Source organism: Lycium ferocissimum, chromosome 1, assembly GCF_029784015.1.
Source record: "Lycium ferocissimum isolate CSIRO_LF1 chromosome 1, AGI_CSIRO_Lferr_CH_V1, whole genome shotgun sequence".
NCBI classification, from domain to species: domain Eukaryota; kingdom Viridiplantae; phylum Streptophyta; class Magnoliopsida; order Solanales; family Solanaceae; genus Lycium; species Lycium ferocissimum.
In genome coordinates this window covers 3,391,952-3,418,546 of record NC_081342.1, presented here as the reverse complement: position 1 = coordinate 3,418,546, position 26,595 = coordinate 3,391,952, and the positions used below count along the sequence as shown (strand labels likewise).

Genomic DNA, 26,595 nt, shown 5'->3' with positions numbered 1-26,595 from the left:
GAAGTGCTACAAGAAGATAAAATTATAAACTGAATATGATACAGATACTAAACCCGTAAATTGTATTATGAATTTTGTAATATTATCACCAAATCACTGATAACTGAAACTTGCTGCTAATACAATTATCAAAAACCAGACTAGTTTTATTCAACATGCAGATATTACTATAGCCAACATTTCTCTGTCGGCCCTCCACGTATTAAAACCAAAAAAGAAATTGCATAATGTAACGAAAACTATGAAGAGGGGTTGTGTAGTATCTTGTCACTCCATTTTCGTGTACATATATATGTAAATATTGCATGAAGTTGTTTTTGTCCCTTCCTGAAATCTCCGTCTTATGTGGTAGAATAGTTTCATCACATCTTTACATCTTCAGAGATTTGTCTTTGGTTTGTTTTTAGAAACGCGCCTCGTCTCTGAACGCATGGTAACAAACTCTTCTGCAGAAGAAGGGTGTATTCCCACCTGGGGTAATAATAGAAGGAAAATAAATGAAATGTGATATGGCTTGGTTAGAGAAAGCAGAAAACTGGGGGGGGGGGGGGGGGAATAACAAGAATTCAAGATCTTTAACATCACCATTCTTTAGTGATCAAGATTCAGCCTATAGGGCAATCATTCTATGGAGTAGTTTTTTTTGTTTTTGAAAAGGTAATAAATATTACAAAGCAGCACTAAGTGCTGCAAACCTGTACAGAGTGAGCAAAATCCAAAAGCATATCCCTTCTAGCTTTTGATGGATTCTATGGAATCAAGTATCAAATCTGTTTCTTCTAACAACAATTCTTTTAGTAAAAATCCTAGTCTTTTAGGAAGAAATTGTAACAGTGATATAAGACTTACTGTACTGTCAAACTGCTCCTTGGTTGCTCCACACTTTAGTGCAACGGCAATGCCCTGTAGGAGGAACAGAAGATTTTGTCAAGCACAATGAATATGTAGAAACCTTAAGATTAATGGCAAAAGGAGGAAATCCGCGAGGGGCACTAAGGATGAAATTGAAATTCATTTGTCATACAGGAAGAAGCCATTATTGTCAGATTAAGAAAAAAGAAACTTCTCATTTTTCAATAGCAAAAGGCAATTCTTCGTGACGGGGGGAGAAAAATCGTGAAGATTTTATGTTCCCTTTTTGGGGCAATAGCAGGAGGAAGGGATAGCTAAACTTGCTCACATTGTGGATGTCAGGAAGCAATGATGCAGGGAAGAATGAAGACAAGTGGGTGATAACCTAATATTAAGGGCCCTCTCTAACCATGAGGTTTTAGAGGTTCGCTTAAGAAAGCAAAGTGGAGATAGCCACTGCTGGGACTCCAAGTAAGGGGTTTCAGGGTTGAGAACCATACCTATTGGACAAAAAGGTTGAGGGGAAGAATGAAAACACACAACGGATGCATATCAACAAAAAAACACGAAAGCATGGACTACAAAGATGCCAAAGGCAGTGGGGCACAACATTTAAAAGTAGAAATAGACATTCAGCAAAGACGTGTGAACTATGAAACTTAAAAGGGAGATTGATTTCAGGAGAGACATTTTTTGGTCACTTAGATAGAAGCTGTCATAATTTTTTGATGGAACAAAAAGGATACCACCCTCAATGACGGTCAAATTAGTTGGAGCAGTCATATTCTAGCATTAAGACTCAGATGACACCAACTACATGGCATAATACTCAAATTATTCCCAGTTGAGAATCTCATCCTGGCAGTCATAAAGAGGCAACATAAACGGTTGAAATTCCAGAAACATAGAAAAGGTCAGTGTACAAGCAAATTATACGCAGCACTGACTCAGAAAATACATGCCTGCATGATTTCAGGTGCATCTGGACCGCACATGGATGCCCCTAAAACTTTATCTGTCTCGGCATCAACAACAAGCTTCATTACTGACTTCTCTGTTCGTCTGTTAAAGCATGAATGTTAGGAACTAGTTGCCACAATTCTACTTTTTATTGGTGTAATTGATTCGAAACATCACACCATCTCAGAACCTAATTACATAATAATACGAAACACTGCTTAAGATTCAACACATAACACCACTCCAAAATTCAACACCGTAGTCGTTCAATCACAGGAATGCAGCATACAAGAAACCTGTAGTTATCCAATACCCAGTACTCAGGAAATATGCTGATATTGAAAACATTTTGACCAAATAAAAAGATACTGAAAAGAAAAAAAAACATCATTGTAGCCTTAGCTTGTTTAACCATTTGGAGGGGAGGGGTGGGGAGGGGGGAAGAAGGGGCGCAGGGAATAGACTTAAGAGCCAGGTTAATAATAGCTGTAATAGCTTGGTCTTCAATAGATACTCATTCAGCGGCAACCTACTGACAACAAATTAAAGAGTAATTTGGTGGGTACCCAGAAATGGTGTTCTTCATTGGATTGAATGTTGATGTGTAAACTGAAACTTCACCATTTACTTGCTCTATGGCCTGTTCTTCGCTAAGCCCCACAACAGAGAGGGGTGGGATGCTGTCCAGAAAAAAATAAGATGATTGTTATACATTGAACCAAAAATATCAAACAAGATTATAATCTAAGTGATTAACCTCAACGAACTACTTTCTACAGGTAAGGGTTCACTTCACAATGCTGGAGCAACAAAATTCAAGAGCGTGATAAGAATATGAGAACTGATAAAATCAGTAACCATTCACAGTTGAGAGCTAAAACAACTGCCACTATGGTATTTATTGCCAATTTCTTCTCTAGATAAGTTGGTATCACTAAAATATTCATCCGCTCTTCTTATAATCATCAACTTCATTGTCTAGTTTTCATCAATTGACATCAACTTGGTAAAGAAAATGGACTTTGGTTTAACTCAACCCCAAAAGCTAGCTCATGAGTTGAGGATTGTCCAAAATTATATAAAGAGACTACAGTTCATTCCATCAAACCACGTGGGACACTCTTAACTCACATGCTCGGTATCTAGAGTGTGGATAACATAACTTGGGGCCTAATATTGGGAAGCACAACAGGGATTTACTAACTTTGTTATGAGGTAAAGAAAATGGACCTTAGGCCTAACTCGAACCCAAAAGTTTCTCATGAGGTGGGTAACCTCCAAAATCATACATAAACTACCTGCTACTCCCTCAACCAATGTGGGACACTCTAACATACTTGATTTCCGATAAGTACTCGCTTGTGTCATAAAACCATTTTACAAAATGTTTCCATCAGCTTTTCTATGAGATTGAACTCAAAAGGTCCAAATTTCTTTGGAGAATGTTTCCATCAGCTATCCTATGAGATTGAATTCAAGTAGCCAATTTCTTTGGTGTCATGGTTTCTCCTCTAGAAGTCAGTTCTTTATTAACGGTTGTCAAAGTTATTTACTTCCTAAAAGAAACTTGGTAACTCCAACAACTATTTATTCGAAGATCTTTCTAAAATTGATTATACCAGTTTCAAAAAAATACTGATTAAGGATGCCATTTAGGAAATGAACACTTTGTAAAGTACTAGGACAAGCTATTTGAGATGGAGCGTTACAACAGGTCACAAGAAGGGGAAAAAAGCAATCAAGAAGGTATATCAAAGAGGTACCAGAATGTGGCACATGGGATATATGAGTAGTCAGGCTTAGTCGGCTTTCCACCGAAAACAGTTTTCTGCAGACATGAAGCACAACAAGAGTAAGCAACAAAGCAACCTTAGTGGACCCAACAATGCAACTTAAGGTCAAATAAATAATTTTAGCATAAGAAAAAGTTACCGCAAAACAGGTTCCTTCCATCAAAGCAACAGGAGTAAGATTCATTCGATTAGTAACATCACCAATGGCCCAAATGCTCGGCACATTGGTGCGAGAGTACTCATCTACCTGGAACAAAACGTGAAAGAGGTCTCTCTCAAGACAATAGCATGAAAAATCTTTACTTCGCACAGAAATACTGCAATTAGCTAAACAAAGTTACCGATAAAGGCAATATGAATACAGAATGAAACATAAGCATGTTTACAACACTGATGATAGTAAGAAAATTTCCGAAATCATATACTCCTTATCTGAAAGAGTGCATTCCCTTGACATATTCTTTCTTGAATTTTTTTTTTTTTTTTTTTTTTTAAAAAAAGAGTGCATTCCTGATCCGAGGATATAGGTCGATTGATGTTTGATGAATTAAAACAATTTTAATTAGTATAGATTCACAGACCTACACAAGGAAGGAATGTTTTTTCACTTGGTTGGAAGATTTGGAAGGGGGAGGGGGGGGGGCATTCTTTATACATGTGAAAACGTGCTGAAGACATGTATTGCTACACTTCGAAGTTGGTAATAAGTTGGGTTGGATGCTCTTGAATCTATCAAAATATTTTGCACAGCCTTTAGAGAAAACAATTGTTCTTGATAATAATTAAAAAAAAATTTAAAAAAAACTGTTCATTAACTTAAGTTAGTACTGAGTATAAAACAATTTTGAAGCAAGATATTAAGAAACCCATAAACCATGAATAGTGACTAGTATTAGAAACCAGCGAACACTAGAATTTCATATACTGGAAAAAGGAAGTAGCATTTAAGGACTTGTCACGCAAGTTTTCCACGTGTTTTAGACTCTTCAATGTGAGGTGGATTGGCAAACGGGCTTAAGGGGGTGCACATTAACATAAAAGATCTAAAGCACCAGCTTAATAAACCACCCACACTAGACACTTCACATATTTATACTCGGTTAACTCTGAAGTCCTGCAACTGCCTCAACAAGTCTCATTCCTCATAATACATTCCATAGTTGACCTTACGCCATTAGAAGTATCACAAAGAAAATCCACATTCAAGTTTACAGCTCAATACAACATCATATTTGTAATGAAGATATGGGCCATATCTACGAAAACCCACAATGCCCCACCAATAGTAATTTCAAAGATTTTCATGAAGATAAATAAACAGGAAACTCAAAGGATAGGATAAAGCACGTGCTAATAACCTTCACAGCTTTCGTCTTGTCAAGCTCAACACCAACAGCATCCAGATTCAACCTCTTTGTGTTAGGGAGACGACCTGCAATACATAGTATTGAGCTGCTTAACTATTCCAACAAAGATAGGAAATTGGATTCCACTGCAAGTCTAAATAACTAGATTAACAATATTTACAGGCAATTCCATTAACTGTCCATTCTTGACGCTTTATTCTGTACAATAGGCAAACATCTTCCAGAAATTATGTCAACTATTTGTAATAGGTCATGAGAATTTCAATCAAACCATTGGTAAAGATGACTGAGAATCGCTTTTATATTTGATGGTAGTACTCACCTAATTCCCAAATGTGAGTTTAACTCATGAGGATTAAGGAGAGGATACTTGGACAGCCAAAACTTTTTTTTGACTAAACTTACACCATCAGACTAAGTCTTTCTATTGACTATATATATGATATAAAATTACCAGTTGCAAAGAGCACAACGTCTGCCAATATCACTTCACCATGGTCTGTGTGGACTTTGATGCCACCTTCTGTTTTTTCAAGCTGAAATATTAGATTGCAGTTAGAACTAAGCAAATGTGGAAATGCAATTACTCGAAATATGCAATAAAGCCATAGCAAAGGAATCAACAGTGTGTGTGGAGCAGCAGAACATAACATAGGAGGATGTTTTTTTTTTTTTTTTGGGGGTTTCTAGAGGTAGTGCCGTTTGAAAGTAAAGTGCAGGATAACCAGTCAAAGCAAACTATCTGTTTTTCCAGTCCCTTTCAAACTGGAGAAAGAAGATGATTTGATTTCTCTTTTACTTTGTTCCCACTCATATCAAACTGAAATTGGTGAAGAATCAATAATTATCCAAAAAGCAGCTGTTCAGTCTCATACAGCTAGGGAAACAAAGTACCTTAGTCAATGTCGTGCAGGGATGCATAGTGATTCCTCTACCTTCTAGATTTCTTGCAACTACAGCCCGCATTTCATCATCAAAACCTCTGCAATTTCATTATAGTAACAAAATAACATCACATGAGGTGTCACCAACCTATACCCACTAGAAATCAACAATCTTCATGCCTTACCATCCATTAAGATAGCATTTTTCTTTTAATTTTGATTTACATAATTATAGTGCAGTGACTTCAGCAATGGAGCCGTTCAGTGAATTGTAGTGTCTCCCTTCGACAAGAAACCACATACCCTTTTTAGAAAAATAGAATAAAGATAATGTACAATAAGACATATTTTCACCTCAGTGGGAGTTCCTTTCTGAAAACTAGATCCACTGCTGCACCCATTCCTCGCCATATTGAAGCAAACTCAACTGCAATGTACCTGTGTCCATGGAAGTAAAAGACCTGTTTCACATCCTAATTCATCAATATAAATGAATTCAAGAAAACAAGATATGGATATGTACAAACCCTCCACCAAGTATCACAGCACGTTTTGGTAACTCTTCCAAACTCAAGGCTTCATCTGAAGTTATGGCTAGCTCCTATTAGCACAACATAAACTAACCAATTAAGCAAGAAAGAAGTAAAAAAAGAAATAGAGAAAGCAAATTAGATGCAACAGGATAACCAAAGGAAAAGAAGGGGACAAGATTATACAATCAGCAAAGAGCAACAATATAAGAGAAACTACTGAATTTATACATATTGTTTAAAACAGATGGAAGAGACACCAAAGAGAAAGGGGCCCGAGGAGGAAGCAAGATAATCATCAATCACATTGTCATATTTCCAACTAAAATATCTCACACACAGATTCTAGATGCAACTATTCAAGTTCTTCATAGATTTAATGAACATGCCAGGAAGTTTAAGTTCCAAAAAGTTTAAGCTCCGTTCAACCAGGTTGAAATAATTGTGAATTTTAGATGAATCTGATTCACCTGTCCTGGAATTTCTGGACGATGAGCCCTACTACCAGTTGCAATTAGAATGTGCTTCGCCGAATAGTTTATCTTGGTGCCATCCAGTTGAATTAACTCAACTTCATTTGGACCTATCACCCTCCCCTCACCTTCAAAGAGCTTAACTCCTGCATTTGAAAGCAGCCTCTTATAGATCCCATTTAACCGTACAATCTCCTCAGTCTGCAAGTTTGCAACACAACATTAGCAAAATTTGTATCTTCGAATTTTCATTATCACTCAAAGGAAAAACACAGGGGCTAGTGAAAAGGTGGACATTTCTGTTAGGAACCCTCTAAGAAGAGAAGGGACATACTTTTGCTTTTGTAGCGTAAAAACTTTTTCTTATGCACCTTCTTGGTGCCTTTTTTTACATACAATTACCGATTCTCAACAAAAAAAACCAGTATAAAAGCTATCTACTGTGTATTTCATTTGCCAGATGATGTTGATGCTTCAATCAAAATAAACTTTTTAAATTTCTTGTTTGTAATGAGATCAAACTCTCCACAATTATTCCATTGTACTTCCTCAGAGAAATGACAAGTTCTAGTATAGAATTTTTAGATGAAGTACTGACTCAGTCCCCATCACGTACAAAGTTACAGATCTCAAAGAAGTTTTAATTACCTTCTTATGCAAAAGCTTCTTCCAGTTGAAATTGACTCTCTCATTCACTTCCCATCCATAACTCTTGCATCCTGCAGGTCACCCAAAAGCATCAATGGACCAAATTACCCATATGCCTTGCACTTTTGTGTTCTCAAACTAATGTAACGGGTGGAAAGATAGAAATATATAGCTCCGTAAGCCAAAATATTTTGTAGGTGTAAAGTTTCACCTCCAGCTCCGGCCCATAGGCTGCTCCATAAACCAAAATCTTCTTAGGAACACAACCACGAATAACACACCTGCATAAAAATGAAACAAGGACTTACAGTTTACTATCAAGAACAATTGACTAACTTAAAGAACTTGACAATAGATTTTTCCTTTCGCTTGACAATGAATCTAAGAGCTGATGGGAAATGGACTCTTCATCACAGAGCTCCATTACTTAACATCGATGGAACAGGAGAAGAAAATCTCAAGGAACGAAATACATAAGGATAGATTTGTAAATAAAAAATTTAAAAAAAAAAACTGCATTGAAATAACTTCGCATATACATAACTAAACTCTGGAAAGTCACTTCCATAAAACATACTCGTAGATAATTAGAAGTAACAATATTATTGGTATAAGTTGTATAGACTATGGATAATTCTATACACCTCACAGATAACATCTTCAGTGTTCATATAGTGCCATAGGAAATTGCTATATTGTGCAGAATAAGGCAATAAGCTGTTCCACTATTTTTTTATTTCAAAAACATGCATGGATGGTACTGGAAATAATCTCATACTGCTACACATATTTCGACCACATGATAATTTTTTCTAATGAGGGCAATCTTTATTCTTGACAGGTTACATATGGGACTTCTGAAACCATAAACATAAAAATAGTCTGCAACTGAAAAGGTTATAAGACAAAGAATGATAAACTTACGTTCCACCAACTCCCCCACTAACTTCAGAGCTGATAGGATCAAATGGAAGCTCACAGATTGCAACCTTCAAAAATCAATACCAAATTACTGTGTAAAGGACAACTGAAAGAGTTCTTTTTCAAGGACTAATAACAGATAAGTAAATACGATTGGTAAGAGCTAGTCAAGGAATAACAGAAACGTGATTCATCATCATGTGATAACATGTCCCAGCAGTACAACCCTTGAGCAAGAGAGAAAACATAAATCTCAAAAGCTGTAACCAAGCATGTTGCTTAAAAGTTGTTTCAGTTAATGGTACTCAACACATAAAGCCATCAGAACGACATAAGATCCTAAAGATACTTATATCCTAAATTTATCAATATTTGATCATACTGGTTTCACCATCTACCTATCCATGACTGGATGATTCTAGTCTTAAAGATCTGTTAAATTGAGTTCCGCAAAGCGAAGCTTAGAATACCAGCTGCACAGAATAATCATGACTTAAAATGGACACTAGTTACCTAGTCTAACTAGTCTAGAAGAGACCACTCAAACCAACAAATAAGGGGACTACTCATTATGAATCAGGTACTTATCCAGCTTGTCATTGTTGTTCAACAACGTCAATGGAAATTCAGCCCTCATGTAATCATAAAGACGCTAAGACCAATAAATGAAACCGGGACAAGCTTTTATTAGCTTTGCGCGTATCTCTACTTGTCATATCCATCAACAAAACCAATGGAAATTCGACCTTAAAGCTACATATGAATGGAAAGATCCCAAGACTCCGATCCATTGCTTCGAACTAACTGCTACACAACACTAGATTGAAATAATATGAATCATAAACAAATTGCAGAAGTAGCATATACCTTAGCTCCAGATTGGGCTGAAAATCGACCAGCTCGAACCCCACCACTTCCAGCACCTATTACAAACAAATCAAAGTCATAATGCGCTTCGTCTTCACCCGATTTGCTCAACTCTCCATCAATCAACATCTTCCTAGCCATGATTACAAGTCTGCACACACAAAACCACAATACAGTAAAAAATCACCACTACTTCCATACTATGTTGCTTGGACTCTCCAAAAATGATTAGCAACCGATCGGATCCTTCAAAAAAAGGATCCGACACGCACCCGTGTCCATTTTTGAAGAGTCCGAGCAACATAGCAATTCCATATATTGTTTAGCATGAAAGAAAAGTGGGAAAAAAAAAAAACTTGTGATTAGTACATGAGAATTACCAAAAGAAGCTTAGTATTTCATAGACCCTAATATTTGAACCTACCCATTAACTTAAAGATGCCTAAAATGATAAAGAAGCAACTAATTTGTAAATAACTCAACACCTTAAAAGAGTACTAAATCTGTTTATACTTTTGTGTACTTGACTCTCCAAAATGTTTAGCACTTCGTGTCATATATCCAAAAATGCACTACTTTTGGAGAATCTTACACGCACCCGCCACATTTTCGAAGAGTCACAACATTAGATTTTCCGCACCTTTAGTTCATATATCATGCCAAGATTCTTAGCAACAAAGAATCACATATTAGAATACCTTAGTGAGTATGAAGCAAACAATTATCAATAAAGTTGATTTCTTTCAGCTTAAAGAGATTATAGGTCTGAAAAAATTCTGATAATTCTTGTTTATGAAAATAAAATAGTCAAATGTGTATGTGAAGTTTTAAAAATTATAAAGTTAATAATATTCCTTTCTAAAATATACTATTATAACTATTAATATAATGTTAGTCAATGAAAAATGTTGGCTTGGTCTCTAAGCAGTAATTACGACAAACAAAAATGGAACAGAAAGAGAATATTTTTATTTCCAAATACAATTTTCATTTTTTGGAACATAAAACATAAATAGAGAACAACTTCAAAGCCCTAAAATTAAATTAAGATTCAAAAATCAATTTCAACTAAGTTAATTAATTAATGGGGTAAAAAGGTCAACAGAAATATGTATTAAAAGCCCTAAAACTATTATAGAGTTTAATAAAAAGCTAAAAATATGAAATTAATTACCAGTAGTATCGCTTGTAGAGTATTGCTGGAGTAGAAAACAGAGAATTATTAATTGCAAGTTTGTGGAAATAATAATTGTGTTGTGAATGAGAAATGAGAATGGAATTTATAATTAATTGAATAGACTGGTACTCACCGGTTCAGGGAATATTAAAAGGACCGGATATTTTTTTTTTTTTTTTTTTTTTCTTTCTTTTTCTTCAAGGAACTGGAATTGAAACAAATTTACAGTAATTATAGAAGTATTTTCCAAATAAATTAAGAAATAGACTTTGAAAGGTAATCTTCTTTCATGTCTTATTATGATAATAATAATAATAATAATAACTAGACAAATCAATCAATTAATTGAGCTTTAATACTCCATCTGGCAAATTAAATTAATTTCCGAAAAATTAATCTTTTAGAAAAAATACATGAACAGTTTATTAATAGAGTGTTATTTTGGGGTTGGGGGGGGGGGGTGTGGATAAAGGGTAGTTCAGATAATTAATTTTAAAATTAAGACTATTAATAATTTTATTACGAGGGGTGCAAAAACCTTAGATTGGACAGATTAATGATCAGGAGTAGTTGATTATTTTTTGTATTCACCTTTTCCTTTATTGTGTTCTATTCTCAAGTAGTTTTGTATTTTGAATAAATTTCTCACAAATGTAATGAAGTAGTAAAGTACAACCTTTCCATCTGTTTAGTTTATGGTTGATTAGTTGTTATTGAACTTCTCATATTGAGTTTTTAGAGGAAATATGGAGTTAAGTGGACTTAATTATTTGAACAAAACATGTCACTTCGACAGGTACAAAATTTTTTTTTTCTTTTGGGACTATGATTGAAGCATGTTATGCTTAGCCATCACAAAAGCTGAGTGGTGGTGATGTTTTGGAATAAAATATGCACTAAAAGTGTTACACAATATTATATGCAAATGTTTGTATTGTTCCAAAAAGATAAACGAAAATGGTTTGGTATTACGAACTCCCTTTCGTCATGCTTGATGCATATAGGAAGGTTCATACATGTTATGTGTAGCTAATCTTTATGGACTATGGAAATGAAAAATACTTAAAAATAATACTAACTATTTGGAGGGTTCAAAATTAATCCAAACCAATAATAAGACCAAATTCATGTTCCTCTTGTTTGACTAATTAAAGACTCATTGATGGAATGTACCATAAAAAAGACTCAATTATATGTCTACTTTAAATTCAACTACCAAACCATTAAACTGTTGGATGTTAATAGTGATGAAGGGGGACCATAATTAATTCTTTTTTGTCACGGAAGAAGTTAATGTTTGAATCCGATTGCTACTTTGTGCAAAATATATGGTCATTTTCCCTACACAATTCTACACAATTAAAGGGACATGGCTAATAAACAGCCATACAAATGATTTGTCCCTTCCTAGTTTCGTCCCGTCTGTACTTTACCAGATAGAGCGTTCAATTTTATGATTTGTACAAATCTAGTTCAAGTGATAGGGCCCGATGGAAGGTTGATTGAAAGAAAAATTATATACTTTGCCAATGGCACACCACTTAAAGGCAAATGAACCCCTCCACTTAGTATCCCTCCTACTAAGGCCACATTTTAAATCCAGTTAAAAATATGTTTCATGAACAATTCACGTATCACTTGATTAATACTATACCTTAAGAAAAAGTAATTTACTAACTGAAAAAAGGAAGACCAATTAAAGAGTTTATGTTGCCTCGACGGGGAGCAGTCTAATCTTTACAATTTTGCTTGAACTTAATCATATGTGTGCTTGATATATAATCTTAACAGTATCTTCCATCAAAACCTCAAATCGCCAACAAATATATCGTTTGTACTTTGCTAAAAATAACCAAATACTATAAAATAGGTGCAAAACCAACTGAAGCTGGTAGTAGGGATAAGAGAATTACATTCTTGAAAGGATCAAGGGCTCTACCCTCGTACATAATAAAGTCTTACACTCTTGATTTTCTTTTTCCAGCTTCTTGAGGCAACAAGCAAAATGAAATACGTACTCTTTAATCGTAAAAATATACCCTGCCAAGTGCACCTATCAGAATCACAAAAGACAGGTAGATGGAGTAAACTTTTTGTAGCGTATGATAAACTACAACAACAACAACAAGAAATCCCAAAATGGGAATAAGGGTAGAATGTACGCAAATGGGGTTTTTGCGGGTCTGAGGAGGGTAGAATGTACGCAGACCTTACCTCAACCTTTTTGCGGTAGAGAGACTTTTTCTGATAGACCCTCGGCTAAAAACACAGTCAATGCAGAGAGCAAAAACATCAAGGTACCATATGATAAATTATTCACCTATAATTGCTACGCTGTTAAGAGAAAAAGGAAAGAAAAAAAAAACAGTTTTAATTTTGCTTCAACCCTTGAACATAGTTTAAAAGCTAATTTCTAGTTAGTCTTGCATTTTTGTGTAATTTCAAATAAAAAAATGATGAAAAAACTCATCCGAAGGTCTGTAAGTCTGTCATCTAATTGTCAGACAATTAACTCAGAACAAAAAATTTCTCTATGAAGAGCATATATTTCATTTGTTCCACATTCAAACTGATTTACTTGCAGATAGACCACACAAATTTGAGAACATATTCACGTCTATAAGTATAAGAACAAATGACTTGCCTCCATTTAAACCCGTCTCAGCCAAATATTATAAAGAACTTAGTTTCACCTATGTACCCATGCACCAAGAATATTACATTGATCTTGCAATATACACAGAAGAGATGGACCTATTACAAAGTTAAACTCATCGATAAACAAAAAACAAATTGTGATACTAACTTTCGCCATTATCTCTCTATCAAGTACTCTAGTACTGCAGATTTCTTTACTGCCCTTCGGTGATAAGAGATTTGCCAAACAGCCACCTTCGTTGTTCCCGTAGTCAGAAAAAGGGAAAGAATTTCTTAAAAAAGGTTAAAACCTAAGAAACTCCTTAGCAAGAACAGCTGAAAATTTTACTGTTCAAACATTTTGCTTTTTCAGCTATTTTCTGGACAACTGTCTCCTGAGGAGTGTGGGGGGCCACTTGGATTCTGTCCATTATATTGACCTTGGGGGCATCAAGGATTGTCTTAGGCATCGATAACGCCCACTGCATGCCCCAAATTGAGAGAGGCCTCATATATATCAGAGATCGAAAATGTCCATCCATGGTCCAACCTTCGGGTGTTTGAAATGAGTATCTGCATGATAAGATGGAAAGATATAGACACACAAGAAACGTAAAGCAAAGAGCAACAAATTGTACTGCCATAAAATGGACTATCAAAATAAGAAACGTTTTTATCTTCAACACTACAGTTCGTCACTGGATAAACATTCTAGCTTATTTGACCAAAGACATTATGAAAATAATGGTTTTCAATACGTAGGATGTGGCCTAATTTTGATCATGCTCTAGTAATATCTGCTGTCTCTCGTGCTCACAACAGGCTATATATATAAGCATGGATACCGAATATCTTACGATGAACAGGTTGGAGGAATTATGTCAGTCTCCCAATGCTGGGATTCCAGTGTGACACCGATTGACGGTGTCCCTATTTGTTTTTAAACTTTCAAACTCTTTTATCAAAGGGCCAATCATTCATCAATGAAGAACACAGGAGGCAAAACATTATTTTAACACACCGACTGACGGTGCCCCTATTTGTTTTTAAACTTTCAAATTCTTTTATCAAAGGGCCAATCGTACATCAATGAAGAACATGGGAGGCAAAACATTAGTTTAAGTGTTTAAAGTTGGGCTTTTATGTAATTGCAAGAAAAACAAGGAAACTTGACTTCTAAAACAAAAAGAAGTCATTTGATGGGAAAATCAGCTTCAACATTTGATCTAGAAGAAGAATGGGCATCTACAAGTCAGCTTTCCTGCCTAGTTCATTTCTTTACTTATGTATACTGCTTTATTAGTGTTGCTCCCTTTTTTAAAAAGAATAACCCAGAAATCAGCTGCAAGTTAGATGCCTCAATCCCAGTAGATCCATAGTACAAAACTCAAGGCCATATAGGCCCGCCCTTTTACCCGCTCCCTTTATAGTCCCCTCTATGCTTTATGTTTTTCCTCTGTATGTTATGGTCTCTGCTGTACTTTTTGCTTATTGGTCTCTTCATATTTTAATTTTTTTTTTTTTCTACTCAAGAATTCCTCGAGGGCCAATGGTGCACAGCTGCTGGCTTTTTTAAATATAAGGCTATCAATTAAAGGAAGCACTTTTAGTATAGCATATTCTACATAATTTTATGGTGAGAGGTATCATAGATCTCAACATCTTTCTATTGTATGGCCAGACTTGGTGCATGCACTAGAAGAGTATATTCCATAGCTAAAGTACAAGAGAGAGTGCTAACAATTTCCCCAACATGCGCAATGTAGTTGCTTTGCCCGTATATGTGATGGACTACTTGATATTTTATGGATATATCAAATTCTACTGCTGTTATGCATTACAAAACCTGAAATATGTTCTACAAAATCAGTGTGTTCTCTTGTTGCTATACTTCAAGCAAATTATGTACAGTAATTATAACCACTTCTTAAAAGCAGTGTCCCCTATGCTTCAAACATTTAGGTGTTCGAGTCTGATGTCATGTTGATAAACAGGAGTAGCAAAGTATTTACGTGCACATCTTCCAGCTATTAATCAAGCAAAGCTCACCAAATGCTAAAAAGGAAAAATGATATAGCAACATACCCATAGCCATCCTCTGACCAGCCCGCAGTGAATATGCCTTCAGCTGTAGTGAATGCCTGCTCTGTCATACCAGCATGAAGCATGGTGGCAGCCACACCATATGTGACACCTGTCCATATCTCACGAGATTGCATGCAAGTCTCATCCACCTTTCCATTTGGATGCATTCCATTTACTGCACCCATTCTGCCTCCACGAACTTTCATGACATTGAAGTCATAAATTTTTTGAAGAGTACTCTTGATCTTTACACCATCGAAGAGATCAGGCAAGCCAGAAGATGCCATATACCACTGTCCAGCTAGCTGATCAGCCTGGATTGACTTACTGTTACTACTAGATCCACTGTCATAGTTAAAATATGAGCCATTCCATAATTTTTCCTCATATACTGCCTTGGCTTTTATCAACTTGCCTTTGCATTTTTCTGCAAAGGCATAGTCGCCGACATGCATGGCCATCGCAGCTGCAGCTTGAAGAGCAGCAAGCCATAAACCACCACAGTAAGCACTTATTCCGTGAACCGTCCATGTATCATATGTTTGATCAGGGAAACCATCATTTTCAATTAGACAATCATTGTCACGATCAAATTGATCCATATACTCAATTGCAGCACATACAGAAGGCCAGACATCTGTAGCAAAGGAAAAATCTCCAGTTGCAGCAAAGTCCCTATAGACCTGAAGCACAAATTTCGGATTGAGATCCTTCCATTTACTAGTATCATGTATGTTATAGGCATTCATTTCGTGCCAAGGATCATGCATTCCAAGATCATGAGGAATAGCTCCCCTCGCTTTCCGTATTCCCCAATTACCCTCTGCTAGAAACTTCACTTTTCTTCCATCTTCACATAAGACAGCTTTGGCAAATTCCCGCTGAATGCTGAGCTCAATTTTAGGAAATAAAGCAAGAAGTGCAAAAGAGGCATAGAAGTGCACATCATATGTACACCACATAATATATTCTACACCTTCCAAGTATAGAAACCTGCCCACATCATCACTGTCAGTAATTGACCCTGAAAACTTATCGGAACTTGAGAGATGGTTGCCCTCCTCATAACCATTATATGCAGTCTGCTCCACTTGTAAACCATTTTTATAATTCGATTTGACTTTAGTTACTTTGACTTCGTTGCTCGGTCTCGTGGTTCTGGTACTAACTGAGTCTGAAGAAGGAACTCCAGAGTCTACAAAAGTGAGAGTAAAGAAAAGATCAAGTCAACATATAGTGATTTACAGGATTTAAGACGAATAATGACACACTCCTTGTTCCGAGAACAACATCTTGAACAGGTAGTATATCCCAATCATCCATTCAGATCCAATAGGTGTTTCAAGTGGCAAAATGAGAGATTCAATATAGCCCGTACAATTAGGATTCATTCAAGAATTTAAGACAATAGTAAGTGTAGAATGGATGAAAGAATGAATACCAATCCATACTGTCCCACCAGCCACCAGAAAATACAGCTCGTTAAACAGCGTAAACTTGTACCTGTAAAATTCAGAGTTGTGCTATTCAGCATCACACACGTCATATATATATCTATATATTTCGAATGCAGTGTGAACAGAGCGTATACGATAGTAATATTCAGCTACAACTCTCAAAAACATTCAAAGCAAAACAGTGAAACATGAACTCTGTAAATAGCAGCAAAAATTAAACAAGCTGCTGATAGCTAGAAGGAAGAAAGAAAAGAATAGAACAAAAGTAATACGACAACTACGTCCTAGTTCCAAACAAGTTGGTGTCGGCTATATAAATCCTCACTAATCATGCTTCTCCGTTTAAACTCATCTCGGACCAATATTATACTAAATAAAAATAACAGGTACTAGAAGAAGTCCTATATATTTTCTAAAGGCCAAAGAAGTCCTAACATGCTTGGGACCTGAAGTGAATGTACTAGCATGACTAAAACATATTCCCAACTAATTGTTATCGCCTGTATATTTCTTTTTCCTCCACTGAGCCCTATCTTTCGCTAAGTCAGCATGGATTCCAAGAGGCAAAAGAGCAGTACAAGCAATAGCAATTTAAATATAAATGTAACTTGTCAAAACAACTAAAGTCAAAATTGATATCATTCAGAAAAAAATAAGAAGAAAAAAAAAAAGGTAACAGATTCTCCCCTAACATGTTTCATCTGTCCCATTCCATGTCTAACCACACAAATGGCATGTATCGAAAGGAAAGACAAAAATTGTCACCATAATGCACTCTAGCATATATTTTTCGAATCTCCCTTCACGTACTGTGTCTGACTTCAAGATAACACTGATGAACAACTCATTCTCTAGTTTGTATGTGATCGTGGAATCTTGTTGGACTACTTTAATTACGCAAAATATAGTTGTTTCAAATGGATGGCTGATTTGTGGAATTATTTGAATCTTCGACAAGTAGGAACACAGAAAGCAAATGTGCCAAAATCTTGGTAGTAAACACAATATGTAACTGGATGTATGCAGTGTGGGTAAGTCGATCAGATCTTATTGCTAAGTTTTACATGTTAATCCTTTCTCATATTATGCTTCTGCTCGTAAAGGAAACTAACGCAAAAACGGCATAATGCTATTTCAACAATTGCAACAACTCTATCGAACTTACCATTCTGGTAGCTTATCATCATTAAGGATAGGATTTTGCCATTTCTCGATTTCTTCTTCCCACAGCTTATAATCTGATCAATGTAAAAGATAGTAATGCCAACAATAAGTAAGCAAAATAAGAAATCAAACAAGAGCCTAAGAAGAACAGAAGGCACTCACTTGTCAATGAATGATGAACCAAATCTACAGCAGCCCTTTCTGAGGTTCCATAAAACCTTGTGTACCGCCTGTAGCGAACCCCCACACCCGGGAGAAGGAAAATAAAAGAAAGAAAAAGAATAAGACAAGAAAGAAAAAGAATAAGACAAGCATCCTCTAACAGATAGGACTTCGAGGAAAAATTAATATCTTGACAAACTTGACTATAAAATATGATAGCTTGACAAGCGTGATTCTAAAATATGACAAACTCCTGATATAATTTTTAGAAGGAACAAACTCCTCATTTGATAATGATGGAGATTCCTTTTTTGTTGCCTATTTACCTCCTTATGTTTTTTACATTTTTGAGGATAAGGTAACAGCTAACAGGTAAACATTGTGACTGAACACATTTATACTCAAAATAATCCTGTTCTCAGACAAAAGGTAAAATTACATTAGTCACAAAAAACCCAATTTTAACAATATGGGACCACAATCGAGTCTACGTCTAACATTCAAGAAGAGTAATCCATTCATGAGTTATTACCTATGGTACGACTTTCCTTTCATGAATTTGACTTGAGGAGATGACCAAGCAACAGCGAATGCCACGGTACATTTTCCATGTGGTTCAACCCATGCAGAGGCAGAAACAGCAGCACAATGTGTCTCCCCAGGTGATGATGGGATGCTTCGTCCTTTGCTGAAGTTCTCTCGATCAAAGTGCCCATCCTTAAAAAAGATTAGGCAACCATGAGAAACATATGTATTAATGCCAAACAGGAACTCCTGTTATAGAATTTTTAACCCATATGGACTGATGCACCGAAAAGTCTTAGCTATCACAACATAGCTTAAATCATTACCTGCGCCATTTTACCCCACATATCCTTTGCTGTTACACAGCTTCCCTCGGTCAGGCCGAAACAGGGTAAAACAGTAACGCTGACATTCTGAGTTTCGCATGCAGCTACAGCGAAAGTAACAGGAGGGTTTTCTTTTGTCCTGTAGTCCAGCCAACAACATATCTGTCAGCATGACACTCAAAATTTCACATCATAGATCTGGGCCCACAGAAGAGAAAATGAAACCTCAACCACGATGCATGGAATAAAAGCCGTTTTTACCAAGAGGGTCACCTCAGAGGTCATGTTAGAATTTTAAATTCTCCCCATCTAAAAGCAACTCCCGAACATCGACAGGAGAAAGCCAGCAAATCACACTAGTACGGTAATGTGTAATATCAAAGCAGTAGCTTGCTTAAACCAGAAACAAAATATAAAATTATCCTCTTAACCTTTTGCTCTACTCAGAGTTCAGTCTGGCACATGGATTAGTTGAATAATACTGTACACAGACATCCACTTGCCACTTTGAGCTCAAGTCACGTGCTTCAAGCCTCACAGTGGGTGACTCTTTCATTAAAGTAAATGTTCGAATAAGAAATTTTTTGAAGTCCCTAGCATGGTTAAATCAGAGGAAAATTGTCTAATTCAATACCAATATGTATTCTTCAACGGTCAAAAGTTTATACACAAAAAGAGAGTGATGGCTGATTATTCTATAATGACTGAGAGATTTAGGCCTGTCCATTATTGTTTTAACAGCAGCTCTTTAGTAGAGAAGGGAACAGTAGAGCCTTAAAGAGCCCAGATATATTAAGATACTTTGATTGTGCTATGAAACATTATTATCCAACCTAATCCTAGATCTATTGTTTGATTGACTACTCAAATCGACAGTATTCAAGAGGAAAGCATATCCTTTGAAGTTGTTTATAACTTTTGACCACTTAGAGATCAACAATTTTCTTTTTTCACTTCTCCAGTCATAACCTTTCCTTGACTTTCACCAACTACAAAACTGAAAATACCAAGGAACATATGCAAACCAACCGTCATATCTAGCTAATAAGGTTTGATGACTTGCTTGTGATGTAGGAGTACGCCAGAGACTCCATCTTCACTTCTGTCAAAAGGAAGATAAAGAAGGGTTGGAACTCAATTGCGAAACCACAAGTATATGGAAGATAGTTGAGAGATTGAATGATAAATACTCACATAAATGGTTCGTTCACATGATCTCCTGATAGGTGTGAGACGCCTCCAATTGAATTCTGTACAAACCAAATAATTGTGACTGAATATTTGAATAATCCCGTAGTCTATTACTGAGGCGGACACAATAGCAACAACCAGAAGAGTGGACCCACTTACCGCCCATGTAAAAAGAAGGCTGACTTGTGCCCTTTCCTTCCCAGTGTTCGCCAACTACCAAAGAAACAAAAGAAAGACGCTAATAAGCACAGAAGAGGAGCAGTCAATGTCCCTTGGATCAAATTTAATGCTTATAATATCACTTCATTAATTTCCATATGACTTCCGACTTTTTCATTGGAGTTGAGCATGTTGGCATGTTAAATTTTATGGATCTAAAAATGTCCATAAACGGGAGATACATATGTTTACTATTCCGTAAATAACACAATTGAGTTTCTTGCAAGAGAAACAGTTTATGATGAATAACGAACACAAAAAAACGAATGATAATGGCATTTATGAATCTGTGCATTGAAGATAGCATTTATGAAAATATTGGTCCACATGAACTATTAACAGGACCTTTGATTCCACCACAAGACATCATCTTTATAGATGATAGCTCGTGCTGCATAGTTACATTTAGCATCCATTACAATTGTGTCTCACTTTGAGATCATGAAATAGATGTATGATATTATAGGGAAGAGGGAAGTCATGCATCGTAAGAATGACATTTTTCTCAAAAAAAAGAACGAAATTTTTTCGTAAGACACTAAATGACAGTTACTTCATTAGATCAAAGTAAAGCAGCATCTGAAAGGTTATATAGCAAAATTTAAAGTATGCATACGGTGTAAACAAAAACTGATGTAGGAAGACTGCTCTCGCGGTAGTCATGTGGGATGAACGGTGATATTTGCCGGCAAGAAACTTTCAGTTCTGGGTCTGGTTCACCTGGATATGAAAGGAAAATCAATGATCTATAGAAACTCGGTCAACATATCAGATAAATAAATACTCTAGATAATAAGCACAGTACCATCATATACTGTCCAAGCCCGAGGAAAGAGTGCATGATATGTAGAATGCTGTCCACTCAGATTCCAGCCCCATGATGATATACCATGATCACTAGCCTTCCTGTAAGATGAACCCCACATAGACATAAGAATATTCACATTTTACCTTTTCCTCTTTTTCTACTATCTCTTGAAATGTAAATGAGATTCAGGTATCAGGTCAGGGTGTTTCAGAATGAGTTTAACAAGAGGAAGCTCATTTACTTCATCATAAACAAATTCTATTCACAACTCCTGTACGCATTAGCACAAAAGCCACTGGAACTTAACATAAGCTTACTGCCATTTCGAATAAATTGTGTATGAGAAGAGTAGTAACAGTATGGCATCAAGGGACTTTTTTTTCTTTTTCTATCTTTGGGACAGATTTCCGCAAATTGGCTGCCCAGCAGCTGTTTAAACTTTCTCTAATTTCGACAGAAGAAATCTACTATGACTTGGCGAAGTAGCAATTAGTCCCCAGAAACTTAGTTCCTTACCCTAGCCCTTCATGTTCTCCTGGAGATAAAACGGATGCGTACTTTTTGTTTCCTCCATCCCGGGATATGAAAATCTGCATAATTAAAGAAGAAACATGATAAATTAAGCATTACCATCATATATTCAAGAAAAAAAAAATCATGATAAATTAAGAGCTTTAATACACATCCAAGACAAGAACACTCTTGAATCTTCCCAAGCAACAAATCACAAGCCTTGCTATAACTAACTGCTTCAAGTAATTTTTTTTCTTTTGAGATGCTTGACGGCATATCATGATACACAAACTGTTAACTCTACCAAATGCATATACTAGAAAACCAACTAGATTTGCTCGCCCCATCTTACAAATCCGCAACAGAATCCTAAATGAATACCACTTGTTTAATCAAAAGACCCACCAATGTCATGTCATAATTCCTTTACAGGAGGGGCATTTTTAATCCTAAAACTAAAGTTAATGGCAATTGGGATCCAACAGGCAAAAGGAGGACATTTTTATGCCATTTCTAATACATTAAGGGCATTTCTGACCCTTTTCCATTGTATTATCATCAGATAACCCATTTATTCTCTTTTCTTGGCTGATTTTTCTAATAAAGTACGCTATTTTGGGTGACGGAAAATATTAATATTAACTTTCAAGACTACCATGAAAAGAGTTAGAAATTGCTTCCAAAAGAATGCACTTTAGGAAGTGTTACTTTTATAATCCATTACATACATTTTTTCTGTACCCGAGAAATCCACACATCCCATGTTTATAACTTTGCTACTGAACCAATGCCCTAGGGCAGTAGGGCTAAAACATGATATACGTATGCTTATGCATATGTATAGAACTTATGAAGAAGGGACATTTTCTGTTCATGATCAGTATGCTTCATTTCATATCCACAGTTTCTGATTGTTTACTACGAAAAGAAGAAGAAGATAAAAGTGGCATGACTCTAGCTCATACATTAAAGCACAAAACAGCATCAAAAATATCCAAATAAAGATATAAACTGAAAGAATATAGAGTTGAAGGAAAGAGCATTACTGAGAACTGATTGGCCATGATTGGAGAAGTCTCACATGTTCCAGGAAGAATCTGAAAGTGCCTGAACTCGCCTCTAAAGCCTCTGGATATGCTGCCACTCCTGTTATGTTATAAGTTTAATATCTCATCAGATTATTAATAAAAGAATTCTAATGTGGCAGAAGAACACTTTTTCACTAGTATATACTCTATACACTTACCCCATCCCTCCAAGTGGAACACCCTGAGATGCTGATGGTTTGCAGCGTTCTCTTGTAAATGGATCAATTGGAGCTCTCTGTAGATATAAGAGAATGGTAAGACTCACTCTAAGCATGAAATTATTCTTGCGGTTACCATATAGCGAATGAGATTGAGAAAGTTACCCTTCCATAGGATGCTTCTTCCCTTACATATGACCATAGACGTATACCAAGCCGAACCTAAAAAAATGAAAAAACAAACAAAGATTACAAGGCAAAGCAACAAGTCAAAATCCAGGAGAATTTCCTATCTGACAATAGTCCTAAAAACCTAAAAAAGACTTGCGCGCACACCATTTTTATCGCCTCCGTGAATGTGACACTAAATTCTTTTAACTTGCTACATCGGCTGTCTAGTTTCCTTCTCCAAGCTTGAGATGGTGGTGCAGCACTATCAAAATCAAACTGCAGCAAGCAAAACACAAGAAAGATCATTAAAACTATACAAGAATTGAACATCACAAAAGTGAAAATCCTAGTGGAGTCAAAAATAGGTGATTTCTTTCCATTTGTCCAGTCCTTTGTGGACAAATTTACCGGTAAGTGTAGCTAGCTGGCCTGGGCACCACAGTTATCAACAAAATACCAACCCCAACACCCCATCCAAAAAAAAAAAGAAACAACAGAAACTAAAGAAGAGAAAAAATGGAGTTATGCTTGCAGGACCAACATTAGAAAGATAAATACACTTCATTACAACTTTAAACATCCTTAACAACATTTTCCTTGTCATGGTGAAGTATGATTTTTGTTTTAAGTTCAGAATATATTTACAATTACATTCAACTGGCCCCATAATTTACCATGGCACAAAACAACAAAACTTTGTCAAGTAGTTAGATAACAAAACTAAAAAGAACTTACCAATTGCAAAGTTGCTTTAGTAATATACTCCTCAGGTGGCCATGAGTTCTTTCTATAATGAAACAAAGTTCCACTAACCATTTTTATTCAAACTCTATAAACCTCCCACCACTCCTTAAATCACTAAAAATCCAATCTTTCTCCAATCAAAAGACCCTCAAAATCATTCACCAAATTCCCATACACACAAAACACTAAAATCTCTCTGGTATCTTCAACCAGAACACCAAACAGTGCCTTAAGCCAAAAAAAACAAAAACCCAAAATCCCAACAAATAAGCAATCCACCAAACTTCTCTTCAACTACTAAAAATCCAATCTTTTTCCAATCAAAAGACCCTCAATACCATTTACCAAATTCCCATACACACAAAACACTAAAATCTATTGTCTCTTCAACAGAACACCAAACAGTGCCTTAAACCAAAAAAAAAAAAAAAAAAAAAAAAAAAAAAACCAAAATTCCAACAAATAAGCAATCCACTTCAACTACAGTACAAAACTTTGATCAAATTCAGTTTGATCCCAAATCTCAAACAGAGCCAAAATTACAAAAGATGGGATTTTTGGGTATTACCCAAAATGTTAAATTATGGGAAACTATGAAAGAAATAATCAAAGAATTTTTAGTGGGGTTTTTTCTTTTTGGGTTTATTGTATTCTTTTTGTATACCCCTCTGTTCTTTTTTTTTTTTTTTTTTTTTGTTCTTTTAACTGGATTAAAGGTGTTGAGTATTGAGAGGATCCAACACCTGTAAAACAGGAGTTGTGCAACTGTATCAAACAGTTGCCAAGTGTATTTTGATAATATAATGACCAGTTTGTTTTTTTTAGGAGGGATTGTTTAGTTTTTTTTTAGGAGGGATTGTTGTCATGTAGTGTGTGATATGGGGTTCTCTCTATTTTACTTTTTGTTAGAGAGAGAAAAGATGATTGCAGAAAAAGGAAAGAGAGAGAGAGAGAGATGAATTTTAGAATTTTTAATAGTATATAGGATAGTGATATGAGACTTGAGAGAGATGTTTCTTGATTATGTGATGGCTTTGCTGTGTGCGTAAAATTACTTCTTTGGATTAAGGAAAGGTCTTGTTCTTTTATCAGAAAAAAAAAAAAAAAAAAAAAAAAGGACAGAATGAGTTACAGTAGTAGTAACTTCTTTGGATTGTGTTTTCATTGTTTCGGAAAAATAAGGATAAAGGGTAAAAATAGGGGAAAATTGAAAAATCGAATCGGAAAAAAACCGACATTTATTTGGTTTGGTTTTTAATTTTAAAAACCAATTATATTTGATTTGATTTTGGTTTTAAGTAGGAAATAACCGAACCAAACCGATTTATATATGCTTATTTAAAAATTATTTTATAGAATATGTGTGTGTGTTTAAAGAAAAATTTATAATAATATATCACTCCATGTTTTTGTACTCTTGGGACATTCTTTTTATTTAAACTAGTTTTTTGTAACGCATACACACCAAAGCAACGTACTTCATTTGATAATAAACACTATGGAAAAAATTTAGACGAGCTACGAACTTCGTCCATTAATCATCGCTAAATTACATAATTCATCACTAATCCGTTGGTACAGGATTAACGACGAATTGTCCTCATATGCCTTATTATGCCAAAGGACTTCTACGGGAATATGCCTTATGAAAATTACTATTCCATTATTTGTGTAACTTAATACTAAAAACAAAGAACCAACACAAATTCTTTCAACATGATTTTTCAAATATTTGTCAAATAACAAGAAGTACGAATAAGATAGAGAATATATTATACTCCATCGTCTCAATTTATTCTGATAATCTAAGCATAAAATTTATAAAGTATTAATACTGTACATTATAATAAACAAAGTGCTCAATGAGATTTAATTTTTAAAGATTCTAGTGACATTTTATCTCCTTTTTAATAGGATTTAAAATTTAAAAGAGTCATACAATAACATAATTAATTTGAACTATACCAAGAACCTTTATAATTACACAGTTTTTGTGCTTTTATAATTTATAATAGTATACATAACATTGTTTTATGCTATTTTCTAACTATTGTGAGTTGTATATTATATTTATGTTTTTCATTATTTTTCATCTTTTTCTCTTGCAATATTTCAAAATTGGTTGTTAAAATTAATTGTAGTAATGTTAATTTTTAGGTGGTCATAATGGATTAAGAACCGTAGATAGTTAAAAACATGGACTACTTTAAGAGATATATATATATATATATATATATATATATATCGGTTCTTAAAGTAGTCCATGTATATATATATTATTATAAATAAATAATATATATATATATATATATATATTATTTATTTTTACTTTAGATGTTAATACAACTACTTGTAACAAATTAACTATAACAAAAAGGATGAAGATGAATTTCATTTTCGGCTTTACCTTCTTCATAAAACAATAAAATTATTTTGACCGGTGCTTAAAAGAAAAACCAAACTTAAGAATTCTATTTATTAATGTCTCCTTGAACAAATAGAAATACTGTTATTAAGTGTACATAGTTAACTTAGGACGTCATTTATATATAAGAAGTTATTAATTATTATACTACTAAAAATCTTTGCACGTTATTTTCAGTCAATCATCACAAGAGATATTGCCTTGCATGTGTAGTCCCTGCAACAATTGTAAAAGTTATACATAAAGATAATGAATACATAGCTTAAAAATATTTATCTAACATATATGTAAAATCAAAACATACGGAAAGTACAAGTTTCAGTTGTTGATAGATGTATTTGTTTTTATTAGATACATCTTCAAGTTACGATAAGCAAATTGGTAAAAGGACATCAACTCGACTATAACTATATTTTCTGGGAGTATAATTTCATTATATGATTGATTTGG

At 35.0% G+C, this 26,595-nt stretch overlaps 2 protein-coding genes across 3 annotated transcripts; both read right to left on the bottom strand.

Annotated features, from left to right (window-relative positions):
* Nucleotides 1–43: 43 nt before the first annotated feature.
* LOC132060441 (glutathione reductase, chloroplastic) lies at nucleotides 44–10,623 on the bottom strand. The gene is made up of 18 exons (XM_059453506.1): nucleotides 10,470–10,623; nucleotides 9,296–9,446; nucleotides 8,432–8,496; nucleotides 7,719–7,788; nucleotides 7,631–7,639; nucleotides 7,508–7,570; nucleotides 6,857–7,060; nucleotides 6,384–6,457; nucleotides 6,211–6,294; nucleotides 5,867–5,954; nucleotides 5,427–5,508; nucleotides 4,964–5,037; nucleotides 3,745–3,852; nucleotides 3,576–3,640; nucleotides 2,379–2,492; nucleotides 1,815–1,914; nucleotides 850–903; nucleotides 44–471 (listed from the first exon to the last, which is right to left on the bottom strand). Exons 2-18 carry the CDS (start codon nucleotides 9,434–9,436, stop codon nucleotides 379–381), a joined length of 1,488 nt encoding a protein of 495 aa, XP_059309489.1. The 5' UTR covers nucleotides 9,437–9,446; nucleotides 10,470–10,623; the 3' UTR covers nucleotides 44–378.
* A 2,473-nt stretch (nucleotides 10,624–13,096) lies between these two features.
* Nucleotides 13,097–24,590, bottom strand: LOC132060244 (uncharacterized). 2 transcript variants are annotated; one of them, XM_059453297.1, is made up of 18 exons: nucleotides 23,712–24,590; nucleotides 23,142–23,252; nucleotides 22,971–23,027; nucleotides 22,806–22,882; nucleotides 22,606–22,705; nucleotides 21,563–21,636; nucleotides 21,044–21,144; nucleotides 20,855–20,958; nucleotides 20,179–20,232; nucleotides 20,023–20,078; nucleotides 19,892–19,927; nucleotides 18,829–18,967; nucleotides 18,510–18,694; nucleotides 17,978–18,045; nucleotides 17,817–17,889; nucleotides 16,636–16,697; nucleotides 15,195–16,389; nucleotides 13,097–13,682 (listed from the first exon to the last, which is right to left on the bottom strand). In XM_059453297.1, the coding sequence occupies exons 1-18, from the start codon at nucleotides 23,790–23,792 to the stop codon at nucleotides 13,433–13,435; spliced, it is 2,823 nt and encodes a 940-aa protein (XP_059309280.1). In that variant the 5' UTR covers nucleotides 23,793–24,590; the 3' UTR covers nucleotides 13,097–13,432. The 2 variants fall into 2 exon arrangements, with proteins under 2 accessions (XP_059309280.1, XP_059309206.1); XM_059453223.1 differs by having other exon boundaries at nucleotides 19,892–19,930; nucleotides 23,712–24,588.
* Nucleotides 24,591–26,595: the final 2,005 nt, after the last annotated feature.

Excerpts from the sequence above, each read along its gene's own strand:
- LOC132060441 (XM_059453506.1), bottom strand. The coding sequence starts at position 9,436 with ATGGCTAGGAAGATGTTGATTGATGGAGAGTTGAGCAAATCGGGTGAA. Across the intron at positions 5,955-6,210 it reads AGAAAGGAACTCCCACTGAG|AGGTTTTGATGATGAAATGC; the intron begins GTGAAAATATGT and ends ATGAAATTGCAG. Across the intron at positions 3,853-4,963 it reads ACAAGACGAAAGCTGTGAAG|GTAGATGAGTACTCTCGCAC; the intron begins GTTATTAGCACG and ends GTTTTGTTCCAG.
- LOC132060244 (XM_059453223.1), bottom strand. The coding sequence starts at position 23,792 with ATGGTTAGTGGAACTTTGTTTCATTATAGAAAGAACTCATGGCCACCT. Across the intron at positions 21,637-22,605 it reads TCATGGCCAATCAGTTCTCA|ATTTTCATATCCCGGGATGG; the intron begins GTAATGCTCTTT and ends TTAATTATGCAG. Across the intron at positions 20,079-20,178 it reads GCCTTCTTTTTACATGGGCG|AATTCAATTGGAGGCGTCTC; the intron begins GTAAGTGGGTCC and ends TGGTTTGTACAG.